The sequence below is a fragment of the Sebastes fasciatus genome, chromosome 17 (genome assembly GCF_043250625.1).
Source record: "Sebastes fasciatus isolate fSebFas1 chromosome 17, fSebFas1.pri, whole genome shotgun sequence".
Lineage (NCBI taxonomy): Eukaryota > Metazoa > Chordata > Actinopteri > Perciformes > Sebastidae > Sebastes > Sebastes fasciatus.
This window is the reverse complement of record NC_133811.1, coordinates 15,393,415-15,413,242: the sequence shown is the minus strand read 5'-3', so window position 1 is coordinate 15,413,242 and position 19,828 is coordinate 15,393,415. Positions and strand designations below refer to the sequence as shown.

General features: G+C 39.8%; 1 protein-coding gene across 8 annotated transcripts in view; it reads left to right on the top strand.

The window, feature by feature from the left end:
- Nucleotides 1-806: 806 nt before the first annotated feature.
- Nucleotides 807-19,828, top strand: part of snx13 (sorting nexin 13) — a 28,814-nt gene continuing 9,792 nt past the window's right edge. For 4 of the 8 annotated variants that reach the window (XM_074612813.1, XM_074612812.1, XM_074612810.1 and 1 more), the window contains exons 1-12: nucleotides 828-1,332; nucleotides 12,390-12,502; nucleotides 12,629-12,731; nucleotides 12,898-12,987; nucleotides 15,813-15,934; nucleotides 16,041-16,159; nucleotides 16,809-16,913; nucleotides 17,032-17,120; nucleotides 17,443-17,526; nucleotides 17,710-17,848; nucleotides 18,972-19,060; nucleotides 19,276-19,375. In XM_074612813.1, coding sequence (XP_074468914.1) covers nucleotides 1,288-1,332; nucleotides 12,390-12,502; nucleotides 12,629-12,731; nucleotides 12,898-12,987; nucleotides 15,813-15,934; nucleotides 16,041-16,159; nucleotides 16,809-16,913; nucleotides 17,032-17,120; nucleotides 17,443-17,526; nucleotides 17,710-17,848; nucleotides 18,972-19,060; nucleotides 19,276-19,375 — 1,198 coding nt within the window. In that variant the 5' untranslated portion in view covers nucleotides 828-1,287. Of the gene's footprint in view, nucleotides 1,333-1,567; nucleotides 1,726-12,389; nucleotides 12,503-12,628; nucleotides 12,732-12,897; nucleotides 12,988-15,812; nucleotides 15,935-16,040; nucleotides 16,160-16,808; nucleotides 16,914-17,031; nucleotides 17,121-17,442; nucleotides 17,527-17,709; nucleotides 17,849-18,971; nucleotides 19,061-19,275; nucleotides 19,376-19,828 lie in introns of those variants that run through there. The other 4 variants (XM_074612815.1, XM_074612814.1, XM_074612811.1 and 1 more) reach the window with 2 other exon arrangements.

The window sequence follows — 19,828 nt, the reverse complement described above, 5'->3', positions numbered from 1 at the left end:
TGTCAAATATACAATATATTATATATATATATATATATATATATCATATTTTTGTAAAATAAACGATATATATATATATGTATAAATAATGTATATATATCGTTTATTTTGTTTCACACAAAAAAAAACATTAAATACAAAAGAAATAAGAGTATGTGGAAGGTTGTGGAAGAAACATATAATGTTTTATATATAGATATATATAATATATCTATATATTAAAAAATATTAAATTAGCCTATACATAAATCATATACAAAATTCCCTTTTAGGATGATAAATGATATAAATAAATAAAGAATATCAAAGTGAATTTCTTTAACCTTCATGAGAATAAAGTAGACTATTTGTGCTTTTTTTTTTAACTGTGGTAAACCAGAGTAAGATTATATATATATATATATATATATATATATATGACATTATATGTTTCTTCCACACCCTTACACATACTCGTATTTCTTTCATATGATTTGTATTTAATGTTTTTTTTGTGTGAAACAAAATAAATAAATATATATATATATATAAATAAAGAATATCAAAGTGAATTTCTTTAACCTTCATGAGAATAAAGTAGACTATTTGTGCATTTTTTTTAACTGTGGTAAACCAGAGTAAGATTATATATATATATATATATATATATATATATATATATATAAATGATAAATGGTTAAATCCTGTGTATTTTGTTCAGTCGTGATTATCTCTGCTATTTGCTGCCTGTCAATCAGTCAACGGGTGTGTTTCTGCGTCATCGCCTCTCAGCCAATCACATCGCGACGTCCAGAAACAGAACACGCGAGACGTAAAACCTGTAAACCCTAGCAAACATGGCGACGCTCCGAGGAGAGTCCGGAGACTGGAGATACGACCGCTTTTAACCGAGAAAACAACCCTCCTCTTCGACTGTTACAATGTGGTGGGGTTAGCCAGAGCCACCGCACCGCACAGCCTCTTTTAGACGATGTTCGCAGAGGTAAGTTAGACCCTGTGAAACACACCTATGTGTCCGTTACCATAGTTTCTACTGATTGACAACGGCTAGTTAGCTTGTAGCATGCTAGCACCTTTAGCATTAGCCTCGCAGGTAAACACACAGAGAGAGGACAACACACACACACACACACACTGGGCTTTCAGTACTGTAAGGCTGTCTGCTGCTATAAGTGGCCGGGATTACACAGTTAACTCTAAGTTAATACGATGAGCTGATGTCCTCGCTGTCAATGCAGGAATTAGCTCGACACAGGCAATGTGGGTAGTAAGTTATGCGTTTAGATTATGAGTGACGTCCCTCAACTACGAATCCCTACATCACAAATACAGGTGAGCTGATCAAATGTAGCCTATAATGTTAAAGGCAAAAAGAAAGGTGTATTAACGCACAGTTGTGGACTAACGTGAACTGTTTTCTGTGATGATTAGCTGACATTTATGTAGGTGACAAGCAGGTTAATGGGGTGGCAGCTCATTACAGGAATGGTAAGAATGTTGTGGCATTTCTTTTCTCGTCTTGCTTTTACTTAAAGGGAAAGTCTGAGACATGTACACCCAGCTGTTTCCAGTGAGTAGCCAGACTGTCAGTCAGAATAGCTCCCTGCTCTTGTCAAGACTCAAACATGGAGGAATTAGCTCGACACAGGCAATGTGGGTAGTAAGTTATGCGTTTAGATTATGAGTAACATCCCTCAACAACGAATTCCTACATCACAAATACAGGTGAGTTGAGAGGTAATGCTAAGCTGTTTGGATGAAATGTAGCCTATAATGTTAAAGGCAAAAGAAAGTTAGCAGCAAGGTTTATTAACGCACAGTTGTGGATTCATTTGAACTGTTTTCTGTGATGATTAGCTGACATTTATGTAGGTGACAAGCACGTTTAATTGGTGGCAGGTAACTACAGGAATGGTAAGAATGCTGTGTTTCTCGTCTTACTTTTACTTAAAGGGAAAGTCTGAGACATATACACCCAGCTGTTTCCAGTGAGTAGCCAGACTGTCAGTCAGACTAGCTCCCTGCTCTTGTCAAGACTCAAACAACTGGGCTTAACACAGGCTTCCCCCTAAAATATTAATAGAGTTGTCTTCAGTCCATTGTTTGCTGGTCAGTGGTTATAGTGATTACACCTGGGCTTAGTGATCACTCAGCCTGACAAGCCGTTTTATTTTAGTGTGACTACAGCTCTCATGTGATGCAATTTCTCAATGCACGCTGTGGTTTCCTGATTTTTAGATGGATATACTACTGGCCTTGACATCTGCTGACAAGCAAACAGACTTCACCTGAGCGGCAGGTGACCTAGCCACATCTAGGCACCTCTCCAGAAGTTTAAGTACAGGTTTAGCCTTTGGTAATAAGGTTTTAGCTGCACACTGACTGCACTATTCTGCATGTCTGACTGAGGGTACTGATTTATGTGTAAATGTGCAGTCAGGTGTTCAAAATATTGCTCCCTGCCAGGGCTGCACGATATGAAGAAAATATGCAATAAAGCGGTGTATTAGCAAGACTCTGTCTATACGATACATATCATGATACTGGGGTAACGATTCAATATATTGCAATATATTGCGATACTGTAAGCAAGGCGATATATTGCGTTTTGGTTTTTTTTCATTTAATTTTAGGAAAACTGTCATAGTATAAAGAACACACCAGAAACAAACCATTTTAGAATAGGCAAAACAACACATTTATAGTGCATGCAAAAAACAGCAATGTTTTTGCCTCAAACTGCATGTGATTATCATAAAGAGGGCATGTCTGTAGAGGGCAAACTCGGGGGGTACCCAATGAACCCATTTTCATTCACACATCTTGAGGTCAGAGGTCAAGGGAAACCTGTGAAAATCGCCATGCCAGTTTTTCCTCGCCAAAATTTAGCGTAACTTTGAAGCGTTATTTAGCCTCCTTCTCGACAAGCCAGTATGACATGGTTGTTACCAATGGATTCTTTAGGTTTTTCTAGTTTCACATGATGCCATTACCGTAACTCTACCTTTTAAAACTGACCCTGCTACAACCTCCAAACAATCAAATAGTGGCCGGGCCCGACGGTGGGCCGTCAGATTTTTAAGAGGTTAATTAAAAATTTATACAGTATCACATAACATAATATCGCGATACTCATGTGTATCAATATTTTCTTACACCCATTACACCCATCCTAGGTATTGTCTGAGACTTTTAATAACATATTATTATTTATTATAGTTTTCTTTCCGCTATGATTTGCATTTAACTAAGTTCACTAAGTTATAATGCAAATGCTGCTGTTGTGTTTTGTAGTTTTGTCGCACATTCAATAGTAAGATCAAGTTTGGCTGTAGACATCGGCCTGGACTTTTTTTCTGTCTGATTGTGATCAACTCCTTACACACATAGTTTGATGAATACACCTTTGTACACTGAGTCAGTTTGTTGTAGGGGGATGTGGGTGCATTGTGTGTTCATCCACAAGCACACAAAGTTATCTCGGTGCTTTTCACCCCTGGCTAAATCTTATTAAGGTGTCTTAATCAAAGCTTGGTAGACATTAAGGCCAGCAGCACGCTGTCACATCAGGCCTGCTTGTCCTCGAGTGCACCTCTCCCTCCTTCCTTCAGTAAATAGACAGGGTTGCCCTGCCAAACAAGCTGGCATCTTTCAAGAATTAAGCCCGGTCCAGACCTGTGTCTTGTGTCCAGATATATCCACAGTGTGTCTAGGTCACGCTGAGAGACACAGTTCACATTTGGCATCACAGACTTCTTATCATACTATAACTAGTATTTGGGCACATGGGATAGTATGGTAAGAAAAACTCACTTTTCAGCCAAACGGTTTGACTGATTTTGAAAATGTCAACACATTTGTGCTAAGGCAAGCCCAGAGAACACTTCCACCAAAGGAAATTAAAAAATTTCAGTTGCGGGCACAAATGGGTTAAACTGCTACAGCTGCTAAACTTAACAAAACAACAAATTTAGGGCAGCACCGGTGATGCAGACTTCTACTACTGCAGAGGTTGCATGTGCTACAGCTGCGTGACAAATCAAAGCTGAAAACTAACAATACGTGTCTTATTAAGGTCTTGGTGCACCACAAACTGCCAGAAAAAGCTTCTATGCAAAGGAGCATTGTATACCATACTTGCCAACTCTCCCGGTTTCCTCCCAGGGTCACAATTCTCCCGTATTTCTCCCGATTTATGACAAATGTTCACACCTTTTTCCCCTTTTCGTTATCTCAAGCTGTTTCTAGAACTGTACAGCGTTTAAAAGCCCTACTGTTTCCTCCCGGACAACAATACTGCTACACCAACTGTCTTTTCCTGGGGGAAGAGAGCTACTCGTGATTTGAGCTGCGCTCGCCGCTGGGTTCAACACTCATTTTTAGTGCGCATTGCTCCCAAAGTTGGGCTTTGCTCAATGCAGCAAAAAAGCCGTTGTAGCATGGCGCAAACCATTAGAAATAAAGAGTTTCACAGCGCAGTGGTGTGTTGTGTCTGAAAGGACCTTCAGTGAGTCAGAGAAGGAGAGAGAAATAGGCCTACTCAAGCAGGGGCAGACAATAAATGAATGAGTGAATGAATGAAAACTGATGATGCCAGAGATTCACACAAGTTCACACAAGAGGGGCCAATTACTCTGTATTCGTTCCTGAGAATTAAAAGTAAATTTAAAAGTATTTAACATAACTGCTGTTGCAGTGTACTTTATAATTATAATTATTTAGCAATTTTCATTCTTTAAAAGTCTCCACAATGCAGTAAACAAAGTCTCTGAATCTCAGAGCCTCAGACCCCCTGCTGTTTCGAAATCCTCCCCATTTTTGAGGTCTCAAGGTTGGCAAGTATCTTGTACACAGTCCAAAGCATCTGCTTTTGTTATGTTTCTCCACTCATTCATTCAGATTTTATCTTTAGTTTGTCACCCTACCACAAGTGCTCACATGTTACCACTTCAGAAAGTCTAGTACTTCCTTGTGCAGTGATCAGATAATCTAAAATACATTACAGTAGAAAGTGTGAGCAGGGTTTAAGATAGATTATAGTGTATTCAAGGTGTTGATCATAAAAGTCCGCTCTCTGACATTATTATCCCACTACTGTGAAAGGCAGTTAGTGCTACATGTATGTACATATGCTCTCACATACCCCACTTGTTACATTTTAACTGGCACTTCAAATCTATGGGAGGTGAAGTACTCTGTTGGTCAAACACCAGCAAATGGGGATGGTTTTGTCCACAACTCAAATATATTCAGTTTACTGTCATAGAGGAGTAGAGAAACCAGAAAATATTCACATTTAAGTAGCTGTAATCAGAGAATTTTGACTTTTTTTCTTAAAAGAATTACTCAAACCAATTAATCAATTATCAAAATAGTTGGCAATTAATTTAATAGACAGCAGCTCTACAATTTTTTTATTGCATAGATACACTTATATACTCTTTTCATTCTAGAGATTGAAGCTAATATGGTAGCTCTTTGTATTATGATGTCCTGGTGGATTAGGCCAGCATGACCATTCAGCCCCACTACCTTTCTCTCCCTCTGAGGCATTAACCATGGATCTCCCTCAGGAGAGCTTTAATGGGCTGAGTTAACCTCTCTCCCAATGACCACACATATCGGGGTTGCAGCTAAGCGCTGGTGCATAAATCACAAAAATAGCAATATCCACACTTTAGCACTTCTTCCGACACGTGTGTGTTTGGGTATGTGTACAGTGCAGTTTGTGTGTGTAGCTGTGCGTGGTTATGTTTTCAAGTCGTGCCAGGAAATCTGTGAAATGATAATCTCCGAGACACTGATAAGAGGCTGTGTGTGCATGTCTGAATGTGCCTGGAGTCAAGGACATCCAGTAGTAGAGCGCTCCTCAAAAAACATTTCTTTCTTTGTGGCAGTGCTTTTAAACATTTAGATTATTCACTGTTGAAGTTTTTAATCATAGAAAATCTTGATAAATAATTTTGTACATTTATATACATTTTTGAACAACCGACACAACCACATTTCTGTCTATCTGCATGTGCAGACCTCTTGTTCAAATTATTATTACGCTCATGCTTGTGTGTGTCTATTGAGTGTGGGTTGCGTAAGGAATTGCGTAGATGTTTAGATGTGTGTGTTCCCGATGGGCCTGGGTGTTAATCACTGGAGCAGATGGTTCATGTTTAAAACCCTGTGTAAGCTGTAATGACTCAAGAGTGTCGGTTATCGTCTCCTACAGAGCCAAGCCTCCACAGCCTCATCACCTCACCACACAGCTCTACTGATAGCCTCCACATTCACTGCTGCTCACTGGCGCCATTGACGTCAGACTGGACTTACGTTACCCATTTGAGCTACATACAAATACCTTCTCTGGGAATGATTGCATTTGGTAGCATGGACTCGGGACAGTATTTCTTTTACGTTGGTAAATTGACTTAGTTGATTAGTCGACTAATCGGTTGGTTTGGTTTTAGTCGACTAAGATTTCTTATGTCGATTAGTCGTTTTCTAAGCTTTTTTCATGCTGAATGACTTATTTCCAAGAAACATATGAGCACATTTCTGGTAAACACAAGATTTAATGCGATGCTTTTGTGTGATTCTTTGTGGAGAAACTCAGTTTTACAGACTAACCGACTTAAACACTGGGAGGAAACGCTGCTTACAGTTTGTTCTGGCAAGCACAAACCCGGCTCAGGTCCACTACATCAATCTTGAAGGAATTCAAATGTTTTTCAAAATACTTTTGTCAGCCCTGACTGTCCCTCTACAAAAAGCCAATGGGATTTTTCCATTTGAATTATTGCAGAAAATAAGCTCTATGGCAAACAAACATTTATGATACTCACACGTTTTGTTCCATAAAATAATCTCCACAAATCAACACCACTTTTATGATTTTTGAACTGTAAATACAATCACCAGAAGCTAACGTTAGGCTATAAACGAACTACACCACGGTCGCATGACTTCATGACACCACCACTTAGCTAAAGACGGACTGGTGTTCAGTGTGACGTTTAGTAGCCTCATTTAGCCACTTGTTAGCAACCGCCTTTTTTAAGACATGTAAAAGCTTAAAAATTCACCAGTGGGATATTTACTGATGTATTTTATGTCGTAGAACAAAACGTTAAAATCTCTTAAGCTTGTGTTAACCACAGACCATATTTCAGACATGTAACTAAAAAAACATCCAGATGAGGGAACCGGAAGTGCTAAAATGCTAACTCATTTCCGTGTTTTAGGACTCATTCTTGCACCTCTCTATTCTGTATGTATAATATAGTCACTTGTTAGCATGTAGCTTAGGCCTGGTGGTAATAAATGTGTCACTGAGTGATGACTGCAGCGGGTCGCTGAAAGCTTCTGAACCAACAGTGGAGAAACTGCCTTCTCTTACTGTGTGGGTGAAAGGTAAACAGAGTAGATGTGTTACTACAGGTCAAGCTGCTCATTAAGGTTTGCATGAAAGTCATTACCTAGAGTTTGATTTGTTTTTTCTTGTAAATGGTGACAACATTGTGGCTGATAACTGTGTTATACATGGAAGTGTTAGACAATGCAGCAGGGTATAAACTGCTCTGTGAACAGCATTCCTTTGTACAGTATAACTACCACTCCTAGCTCAACTGTAATAATGGTCCTCTTCTTTGGCAAGCCCTATTCTCTCTCCAGAGTCATAACCCTGCTATTTGTTACTTTGTCCCAGCCAGCTATGACTCGAGAGAAAGGGGGTTGTCTAGCCAGTTTGGACACATTCTGCGGCCCAGAAACCGGTGTGTTCACATGCACTCAATACACTTGGTTATAGTCAGGTTTTTGCAATAACCTGATTTATTAAACCACAAGAATCTTGGTTTTCTAAGAGATTTAGAGAAACTTGGTTATCACAGCTACATTTCTGCTGGGAGAGTTGATCTTGGCCATGTAGTGTATTCTTATGGAGCGAAATTTGTCTCAAAATGGTCACAAATGTGTATTACATCATGATCTGCAAATGAAAAATAAGATTTGTGCGTAATTTTGTGTGGTTCAAGTTACATTTACGTGTGGAGTTTTGAGACCATTTTCAGTCTCGACTAGGGAACAGACTTTGACATAACACCAGCATCCACTTTTTGCCTTGAGTGGGTGTTGTCCCAGCAGAAGAATATTACCACCTAGCATTAGCTTATTTAAACCACATATTTACATTTATAGGCTACTCTATTGAGTGTATATAGTTGGTAAATGAATGTTTTCTAATTGAGGGGTGACGAGCTATTCTGTCTATTTAGAAAAACGTCTTTCCCTCTTTGAAATTAAGCACAATTTCACCGAAAGCCCAGTTGTCCCATTTTTCCACCAGTACTTAAATGCAGCATGCATTTGTGGATCTGTTTGAGCTGAAGACGTGAAATTAGTCTCAAAACTCCACATGCAAATGTAACCTGATCCGTGTGTATCAGGCAGTCTGTGTGCACACGGGAAGCTTTTCAAAAGCAAAAATGATCAGATATTTGAAGTTGAAGTTAAAAATCTGTATGTAAAATATTAATATTTATTCAGGTTGCGACGTCACGTGTGCATTTGTAAAACCATTTTCCATGTGTTCAAATTGATTGGTATTTGTGTGTAGATTGGAACATGCATTTGTGAGTACCCAAAATTATGCACAAATCGTTGTACCCATTTGTAAATCTTATTTTACATTTGTAGATCATGTAATACACATTTGTGACCATTTTGAGACTAATTTCACTCCATGTTTGTTAAACAGGGTTGTTAGAAGAGTTAGTGTCAGATAAAAAAAAGCTGTAAGAAATTAAATGAAACAGTAGCTGTGATTCCTTTTATCCCAAGTATTTCATTTGTAAGGCTGAAATTGAAAACAAAAGTCTAAATGAGATGGTTTCTACATAAAGGAAAGAAAAGTGTGCTCTCTTACTATGCTGTCAGATAATTCAACAAATGAGAATAACTCTTGTCTGTCTGTAACGTCTTACATAATTAATATAATTAAAATACTGCAGCCCTGGTTCAAAATATGGTAGATGGTAGGGAACTGATTACTGACTAGTTACATGTAAATGAGAGATTTAGGGTAATTGCAGCACATGTACTCTAATCATGTATGTTCTAGTATTTCCTTCCGGCCCTAACCTGATTTCTCCCGTAACTTGGTTCATAAACAAAGTGTCTGTCTGCCGTGCGTCATATATCACAGGCATGCTTAGAGATACCGTTGTTCTTTGTAATGATTTGTAAAGAACATACCCATATGTATAAAACCAGTTGTGCTGTTTCGTCTTCGCCTACACTCTGACAGGGCTTAGCATGTCTATTAGTCGTTTGGTTTACAATGAGTTAAATAAAGTCAGGGTCAGAGGGTCCTCGCTGACAGCCGTCAGCATCAGGTTTTAATTGTTCCAGTGTGCTGCTGTGTAATCAGCTGGTGTGGTGACTACAGATGTCACGAGCTGATCTGAACCGGAGCCAGTCAAGTCATATTTTTAATGGACTGGTATCAGCTTTATGAAGCCTGATCCGACTGAGATCCTTTGTTCAGTGTAACCCATCGTGCTCTGGATACACCATAGAGCAACACAAACAATAGTGGCCAGTTTGAATAGAGATATTCATGCTGACAGCAAAGCTAGCACAACAACAACAACTACTAGTGTCAGACTAAAGCAAACTAAATCTTTGTGGACAGATTTGCTTTTGTAGTATTTTTATTGATAAACAGTTTTTCCTATTTAAAAAAACAAACATTTCCATTAAAGTTAAAAGTATTGAAACTCGGTAAGATGTTGGAAATGCATAACCTTAGAGGTTAAATACTTTAGCCTATGTCTGTTCATTTTCATAATTCAGTCTTACATTCAGGATACCTGCGCCATGTACCATGTTCAGCCCATCCACTGCCATACTCTGAGCAGTTTCATTTGTACTGATACTTGGTATTAGCAGATACTGAATATCAAATTATCCAGTTTGGGAGCGAAAACAAAATAAAAACGTCATCAGGACATCCTAGTCATGAGGCATGCATGTGCGTATTGGCATGAGCTTAGCTAGATTTTCATGGAATGTTTAAAATTGATGTTGAACACATCTCCTATTTGTAATCATATAGTATAGTAAAATATAATAGTAGCATGCAGCAAACTGTGTTCATTGATCCTTTCTCCTGAATTTTTGGAGGCATTTTTTTGGAGGCATTTTCTTGTGGTCATTGTTGTGAAATAAACCCGGACAGTCTTGCATCGCACTGAAGGGGTTTATTTCACAACAAATGACCCGCTAGCTGTACATTATCCCACTTATTACACAGCTACTTACTTAAGAAATCAATAATTTGACACAAAAATGCTCTGCCAGAGTCCGACATCAGAACTGCGCCCATAGCAACGGTCTGTTATACATATTAACCGTCTGCTATAAAGAAATTACAGACTGCTTTGATTGACCAATCAGAAGTGAGTATTCAACAAAGCCATGTAATAATAGTTAATAAAATTGTGGATTTGCATGTTGGTAGGGCCACAGGTACTGATCATATTCCTCAACAGTAGTTTGCTTAGCATTGATTGTTAATAGCCTCCCTGTGTGTCGTGGTTGTGCTATACATCATAGGCTGTGCCATCCGATTGCCCACGGCTGGCTGTAGCAGAGAGAACAATGTCTCAATGTCCTGCGGGAGCTCTGTCTGTCTATCAGTGGAGCTGCTTATCTAAGGAACTCTAGTAATGAATGTAGGGCAGCCGGAGATCATCACTGCTGATCATCATGGTGCCTGTATATCTGGTGGCTCCACGGCCAGAGTGTGAGCTTTATCCAGTGTGTGATTATGTGAAAGCTTTTCACATCTAACCATCATTGTGTAGATAACTCAGTGGGCTGAAAAGTGAAGCCAATGCGGAAGTGCCTTAAACTTGCATTCTTTCTTATAGCCAGCAGGGGCAACTCCTCTGGTTGCAAAAAGAAGTCAGATTCTATTGAAGTCTATGAGAAAATGACCCTACTTCTCACTTTATTTATTACCTCAGTAAACATGAGTTTATGGTCTCAATCGCTAGTTTCAAGGCTACTTCAATACAGCATGATGTCCATTTAGTAAACTATGGTCCCATTTAGAGTCTATTCAACTCAAATAGACTCAATTAGACTCTAAAATCAAATAGACTCAAAAGTAGGGTATGCTTTAGGGCGTGGCTACCTTGTGATTGACAGGTTGCTACCACGGTATTGTTCGGTCTGGGAGTTGTCCGTGTTCTCATCGTACGACTTTAACCCTTTCACAGTGTGTTTTCAGTACATGAAAGTTAATTGTAACATTTCAGTCACCTAAAAATATCTTATTCAGCGTTCGGTTGTACTTAGCTCCACCCTCTCGTGTCACTTCTGGTTGCAAAAAAACAAGACGGCGACGGTCAAAATGCCAGACTCGAGGCTCCAAAACCGTAGTCCACAAACCAATGGGTGATGTCCCGGTGACTACGTCCACTTCTTATATACAGTATATGAGATAACTGCTTTTTTCACATTACCTCATGCCACTGTATATTCTAGTACTTTGCTTAGGTTTGCATGGCCTGGTTTCATTCGTCCAGCTTGCACTGGTCAAGTTGGTGGAGCTCTATGGCAGGCTCATCCTTCACATAACAACCCCCACCATGCATTCACACAAACACTGTGTAGCCTGACTCATACTGGATTTTTCTGGTGTTCTATAATTGTAATGATTGTATGGGACTGAAAAAAATGGAGCTACTACTAGAGTAACTTATGTGGAGAACTGGGACACGGAGTTGCTAGCTGGAAATGAGAGCTTGGTTTCCTGCACTGACAATAACAGGAAAACCATAGGATGTGACACACGAGTATGCACACACACACACACACACACACACACACACACAGTCAATGCCTGATACTCTCTAACAATACAACACACCACAGTGTGTGTCTTTTTAAATAATCTTTTCCTGTTCTGACATCTAAAGTGTGGAATAGTGTTTTTTTCTGTGAATGACGTCATTTTACAGCACAATCGCCTAGTGCTGCTGATTTTACTTTTCCTTCACAATGGAGTGAGCAGTCGAGCCCAAACAGTTTTATGAGGGCAATTGATGATCGATGATTGATGTGGGGAATTTTTATGAAAATATAGGACTGTTAACTGCGTACAGTAAACACCAGACACAAATAGTACAACCTTAAAACATGAATAAAGTGGATATATTTGGAGTGTAGTCTTGGACTGCATATTGAAGGATCTGTCATTAAGTCTGTCAGTGATAGAAGGGGTAAATGACTTGATCAGGCATTACTGATTGAGTCTTCCTTCTGACGGGTTAAAGTATAACTGTAAAGGGAGTATTAACTTATGTTTTGTGTTTTTGTGTGTGTTTCAGGCCAGTCTGTCCATCTGGGGATGGGGGGGTCTTGGAGTCGTGCTGTTCCTCGTCACCTTTGGACCCTTTGCCATATTCTACCTGGCCTTTTATATCTTCTGCTTCATTGGAGGGTGAGAAGGAAGACCACTAAACCATCCATCCATGTCTTTACATAAGCACGCTCTCTCACGTTAACCACAACACCACCAGATAGATCAGTTTTTAGCTGTTCTCTCACTCTCACTTCTGTGTTCCAGGGGCTTTGCGGTCACTCTGCTCTATGGAAAGATCAACTCAGAGAGACACCTGGAGAAGTGCGAGCAGTCCTACTTGCCTCCCACACAAATTGGTATACTAAAGGTAAAAGCCCGCTTGAGCACACAAACATTTTGACCTCGCCTACTCAAGCAAATTAATTAGTCGTAAATCAAGTTCCTTTTGTAGGTGAAGTCTGCCTGCCAGTTACTATGTAGATCATTAAAGTTTTCATTGGTTGTCTTTCTGTGTTTCGTTTTGTCACCTTCAGACGTTGGATGAGATGAAGCTGGAGATGAAGCCTATAAAGATTGACAGGAGACTGACTGGCTCCAGTTTCATAGATGAACCACTACAACAGGTGTGTATCTTTGTATTATATAATGTGTTTTCCTGTACATATGGCACCTGTGTCAAAGCTTCACCAGCAACATTTTGCACCTTTGACAACCAGAATGATCAAGTTTCATAACATCACTCATGACCAATGTTCTGTGTTAATCCTCTGAGGTCTAAAAAACGTGGCGGCGCATATACGCAATGTTTACTCTATGTTTTTATTAATATCTTCACGATAATACAGCCCAGATATATGCTTCAGATGTTGCTGGAATCTGTAGACTGTCCGCTCCTGTGTCATTTTCCTTTTTTAGGCCAAAATATCCCTTTACACGGTAATCTTAGACAAATGGGAGCCTCAGTAGAGAGCAGGCGGAGAGTGTTCTGCAAATTTTGATTTTCCATGTTATATGCAAGTACCTTCTACCTTAGGGCGACCCGAATATTCAAAGACACGTGCGCTGATGCAGCGCGGTGGAGATAGGTCTGGCTATGCGAGACTACTTATGAGGTGACATAGCTGAATGATTGGTCATAAAAAGCACCGCACCGATGATAATGGGACAACAGGATTATGGCTGGGTGACAAATACTAACACTCCAGACATTTTGGACCCTGGCCCACTTCAGTCACCGACCTATCAGCTGGCCCAGGTCAGACACTTCACGGCCTCAAGCCAGAAAGTAGTCGTCACTGTTAAACACTGCGTACCTAAAGCCCTAAAGCCTCAGTGTTTCCCGTTCACAGGGAGTTGGTTCCTTGCGTTTTGTGTCATTCGATTTGTCTTGAACAGGATGTCTGTCAGCTGATTAATACAATTTTCCAGCAAACAAAAATATTATCAACCAAAAGCACTGGAAAAAGTACGACAAATAACTAAATGAAATAAATTATAATAGGTACTGACAAAACATGTCGCTGCCTGGCACACATTCTCCATCTTGACTTAATACTGAATGAATTTCAGTTCTGCTTCTATATTTTTATGAGGTTGAGAGGGAGATCACTTATTACTGGTACATCATCTTCACACATAGATTGTTTTACGTTAGTTTCTTATTTTTGTCCTCCTTCAGAAAAGAAGATTGTCTTTAAAATCAATTTTGTTAATTTAACTTCTGAATAAGTAGTGGACATCACACTGACCACGAGGCCCTAAAGAAATACATTTTCATTTATATTATTTTAATAGTCTGTTTTATTCTGATTAAATTGTTCTTGTTTTGTTTTGAATACCTTATTTTTACTTGATAAGTATTCACTACTCCTTTTTTGGACATGCAGTATTTAACTATGTTGTTATTGAGAGTTTATTGTATATGTTTGCTGGGTGTTGTTTTGTTTTCTTATATTCTATATAATATTATTTTTAGTAATTAGTATTTTATTGATTTTTTTTTACATGAACATTGTCACATTTTGGTCAACAAATCAAATGACTCCTATATGCAAAATAATATTAATATAAAAAGAAAATATCTACAAAATCATAATATAATACAAAAGGAAACACAAATCAAATACATATTCCTACATTAATCTGCACCATGATCTAATCTAATTTCCAAGCGACCAATTCATTTTCAGACACATATAGAGTGTATACTGTCTGCTGTGCATGCAAGTATTGTGTGATGGTGTGTGCGTCATTTCAAGATCTGACTATATTAACATGTATTCAAATGCTATATAATATATTTCTATTTAAATTTCTTTACATGTTCAAAATAAATATCTCTTAATCTAGTTAATAGACTGCTTTAGATGCGTTTTGATAGTTTATTACTATGTCTACAAAACAATATTTAAATGTATTCTGGATTACTTGAAATCATGTAAGCAGATAACGCTGTACGTTAATCTTATCAGACATACTGTCCAGAAAACAATGGACTCACTGTGTCCTAACAGAAGGTGGAACTGAAAGTTTCTGTACGGTTACACCGTCAGTGTTGCACCAAAGCTCGTTTCATCATGTGGTTTAAGTAAAAGGCCGTTGAAGGGCTGAACTGTAATAGTTTTACTCTCTGGCTGCTGGTAATTGACTCAGAATCTCTTTCAGCTTAACACATTCGTAAATAGATCTTCTAAATGATGGTTAGGCCGAGCCATCAGCATTGCAGACAGGGAGGATGAGCTTAGGTGGCTTTTGTCTGGTGGTCACCGTTTGTCTTTCCACCCTATCCTGTGGTTACAACACTTCCAGTAGCTTGTAGCATGTTCTCCTCAGTAAAGCAGCGTGGCCGGCAGAGTTAAGTGCAGACACAGCAGTTTGTGATGGTCAGATGACACTAACTGCTCTACTATGGTGCCTCTTGTCCTCCCTGGAAATGCACACTAATCATTTCAGCAGCATGTGAACCTTGAGATCTTTAGCACAGCTAAACGTGACATCATGTAAACCTGTGTCATGCTGACTGCCACACATTTATGCTCTTGATTTTTCTGAATCATTCTCTCACAGTCTCTTTTTCTCATCTGGTCAAAAAACCTTTCATAACAAAATCAGCTCATATAGTAGCAGACTATACTGACAGTTATATTGATTTATTTAATCACACTACTCAGCTGTATCCCTCCCTCCTGTGTGCAACAACTAAATGATTGATTTAGCCAGGTTTCCTAGGACCTAATAGCCCAGTAATCTGTTCTCTGGGTGTAATACTAGACACTGACAATCAACAGATTTAATTGTGTTTCAGAAAAGACTTATGTACCCTTCTCGCTCGCACTCAAATCTTGTGCAGCATTTAATTAACCCGCTCCTCAATCCAGTCCAGCTCATCGGGTTGTCTTTATTAAATTTCTTTCCTATTTTCATCCTCCTTATGTCTTTGTCTCTGTAGGTGATCCAGTTTGCTCTGAGAGATTATATCCAGTACTGGTACTACACTCTGAGCGAGGACGACTCCTTCTTATTGGAGATCAGACAGACGCTGCAGAATGCCCTCGTCCAGTTCTCTACACGGTACAAGACATTTCCTTGTCTTGATTTTGAACGTTTTAAACAAACCACATGTTCTGTATTTATTTTTCCAATGTTCTTCATTATTCCTGTGTGTTTATGTGCCAAGGTCCAAAGAGGTGGACTGGCAGCCTTACTTCACTACTCGCATGGTGGACGACTTTGCCACCCATTTACGTGTCTTTAGAAAAGCCCAGGATCGCCTCGCTGACAGAGAGGACAAGCAAAGTAAGCACGCACATTCATACACACTTGCTTTCTCACTCACAGTAGTCACTAGCATGTTTGGTATGTCTTTAACAATGATTGATGATGTCGCTCTGAGCTTAAAAGAATACTTCAGCCCAAAAATGACCATTTGTATCAATCAATTACTCACCTCATGTTACCTTGAATTCGTGAAGAAAACGTAGATTTTCTCGCATGCCTCCACGTTGAACAAAGAATCAAAAAACGGAGAAAATAGTAGTAAAGTAAAATAAACGAGGGCTGCGTTTAACAACAACAAAACTATATCAAAACATCCATTTACAAACTCATGCAGTATAATCTGAGTCTTGTTTATCCAGCCAAATGCTCACTACTTCCCAAACACATGCATCGTCGCTAAAACTTTACTATTTAAAACATTTCCAAATTAACAGTCACGCTTGCGCTGGCACACTACTCGTCCAGACATGCAGAGACGAGTAGCGTGGTCATTTTGGGGGTGAAGTATTCCTTTATTCAGAGCTTGGTGATTCTTTGATGACCACAGAAAAAGATTGGATTTTGTGGTACAGAAAAATTGTTCCATAAAGTTTTGGATGGAGTCAGACGATGAGAATTCAGACATTAGTGGTGATAATGACAATGATGAAGAGTGATGTCTGAACAGGGGACATAACAGAGGAGCTGGTGGACTCCTTCTTTGAGGCCGAGGTGGAGATGGAGAGGAAGATTTGTCGAGACGTCGTGTGCACTTCACACAAAGATGAAGAAGGTAAACACACCTCTGTGATGTGTCTAGTCGGATAGTTCACACTGTCATGAGGGACTCTTAACACAAATGTGATGCTGTAACTAGTGAAAACTAAACATATGCTGTGTGTGTGTGTCAGGTTTTCTTCGGGACTTGTGTGAGTTGCTTCTGTATCTGTTACTACCTCCTGGAGATTTCCACAACAAGAACATGAGATACTTCCTGAGGGTGAGTGCACACAAACAAACACAAAATCTCACTCTCACTTACACATTCTGTCAAACGATCACGGCACACGTGACTTCATTGGTCTTAGATGCCAATATAAGGTGTGAAATCACATATTCAGTCACACAATATGTCATACAACCTGTTGTTGTTAATTTAGTAGTCAGCTGAGCCGCCGGCCAAATGCTGCCACTTTGGCCACCAGCCAGCCAACAACAGGCTCCTGAATAGACTACACTGCCGTACCAGACCACGTGACGGCATGTTTGTAGTGTAAATTGTTGTGAGTGATCCTGAAAATGCACTGTGATGTTTTTTTTAGGAGGTGCTGGCGCGTGGTGTGCTACTTCCTCTGATCAACCAGCTTAGCGACCCAGACTACATCAACCAGTTTGTCATCTGGATGGTGAGAGTTGACACTCACACTCATCCACACCTCTTATTAGCCATTGTTTGAACTGACTTTTTCTATAAATAATATAAAAAGCTATCCAAGAAACAATCAAGAAAACAAATGAAATGGGACAGAAACCGCTTTGGGACCTGGTATGTGTGTTGTGGATTTGTAAATGGATGTGATTTCGTATAGATACGGGACTCCAGCTGTAACTATGAAGCCTTCATGAACATCCTGAAGCTGACAGACAAGCCTTCTGAGCTGGAGGCCGTCAAGGACAAGGTGCTAGAGGAGTTGCAGTACCTCCGCTCCCTGGACACCGCCGGAGATGGTGGGCGCTCACTTTTTCTCACTGACATACAGACACACGCACACATGCCGTTGTCTCATATGAACTCCCAACAATGTCTGGAGAATCAGGTCTGGAGATGACCTTTCGCACATGTAGCACACAACAGGAGATTGTCCGTGTCAGACGCGTTCTTCTCACCTACTGGAAATACTCCGTTCGGTTTAGGCCAGGGTTGGCGCCTGGGTAGAGCATGCAGGAGGCAGGACATGATGCAAAAACACTGTGGTCACATAGCTGGTTTGTAATTAAGTAATAGCACACGCCGAGCCGAACAACGCCCCTTAGCTGTGATATAATCACAACATATCACAGTCTGAAGTGAGCTATTGCTTTTATAAAACGGTCATCAAGCATGGCAATAGGAAAGTTATAGACACATTCCAATTTTAATAGTTTTTGATTAATAAATAATAATGTTCACAATAAAAATGCCCTGTTCTAGGAGGTGTGATGCTTGGTGTGGCGAGGATGTTGCTCTGCTTTTCTCCGGTTCCCGAATTTCGCTTGCCAGTAATTAAAAATAATCTCTCTGGTGTTGAGACCCGCATCAGATAGTTTCTGAGTCGTGGTGCTGCGGAGGCAGTGGTTAGTGTAATTGTGCTGTGTTTCTGCTTGCTTGCAGATTCTGGGCAACATTGTCAAACCTCCTCTTTACGTAGCTCTGCACGTCGTTTAGCGGGTGAATGTTTTTCTGGAGATGGGCACTGGCTGCTCAATCCACTCCTCCATAGAAGTTAACCAAATGTTTCCATTTTGTAGTGGGTTTTGGCAGCTAACTTTGTTGTTACTTTGTATCTGTAACCTGGAAGTGATCCCCCCGTGGCCCTGTCGTTAAGCAACCAAGGGCAACGTTTTTTTCTCAGACGTAGAGTGTCACTGAAAGTGCAAAGGAATTACACGTCATAGCAGTGTTATGGGGGTATTATATCATGTTTAATGTCCCGTTCGAATGATTCAGACATTTGCGTTGTCACATACAGCTCCTCCGGGGGCTTAATTCGCCATGTGAGTAGGAAGACACGAAGCACAAAGGTAAAGCGTGGCTAAATAAATGCACTGCTTTCATCTCCTCCCTTGATGTCTTTCTTTCTCTGTCCTTTAGACATCAATGTGATCAAGAACCAGATTAACAGTCTTCTGTTTGTGAAGAAGGTGTGTGAGACCAGGATCCAGAGACTACACTCTGGCAAGGTGAGAATCTGCAGTGCTTACACCGGAGGATCCAGTAAAACCATACATCACTCATTGTTAGTGTGATGGTAAAACATTGTCTCCAAGAACCAGCTGCGATGGCTCAAAGTCAGTTTGTTAGTTATCTTTTGGAGTCAGCCAGACAAAGAGTACAGTTTTTATCATTTCTGCTTTGTGTGTCAGACTTCACTTATCCGTTTTCCTGTGTTGTGTAGGAGGTGGATGCCTTGAAGCTGGCAGCCAACTTTGGCAAGCTGTGCGTTATCCCACTGGACCACATCCTCATCCACAACATAGCCCTGCAGTTCTTCATGGGTAATTCTGGAAATACATCATCACATGAACCACGGATGCCAAACGTCACTGTAGTCATCCCACGGCCTTAATCCTGAACATTTCTGTTAATCATCTTTATAATCCATGACTCATTCCATTTCTCTAGAATTTATAACCCCGACCTGTCTCGTTAGACGCGCACTCTTTTTCAGTCCCACATGACCTCGTCAGAGACTTTAAAAGGTCACTCCGCTTTACAGATCAGATTACGTTAGAGCGTGTTTGTGTGTGTGCAAACTAGGAGGCAAGCCAAGTTGTGTCAGATCTGATGTGGAAAATAAGCAAGAGCCAACATCTTAAACATTATGGCTGGTTCTGTCATTCAAAATGTTTAATATGATTTCATATTAAAAAACGTCTCCACAAATTCAAAAATTGTAACGTACCAAAGTTTAATAAAGTGGAAGGAGCGGGGCCGCAGTATAAGAGTGT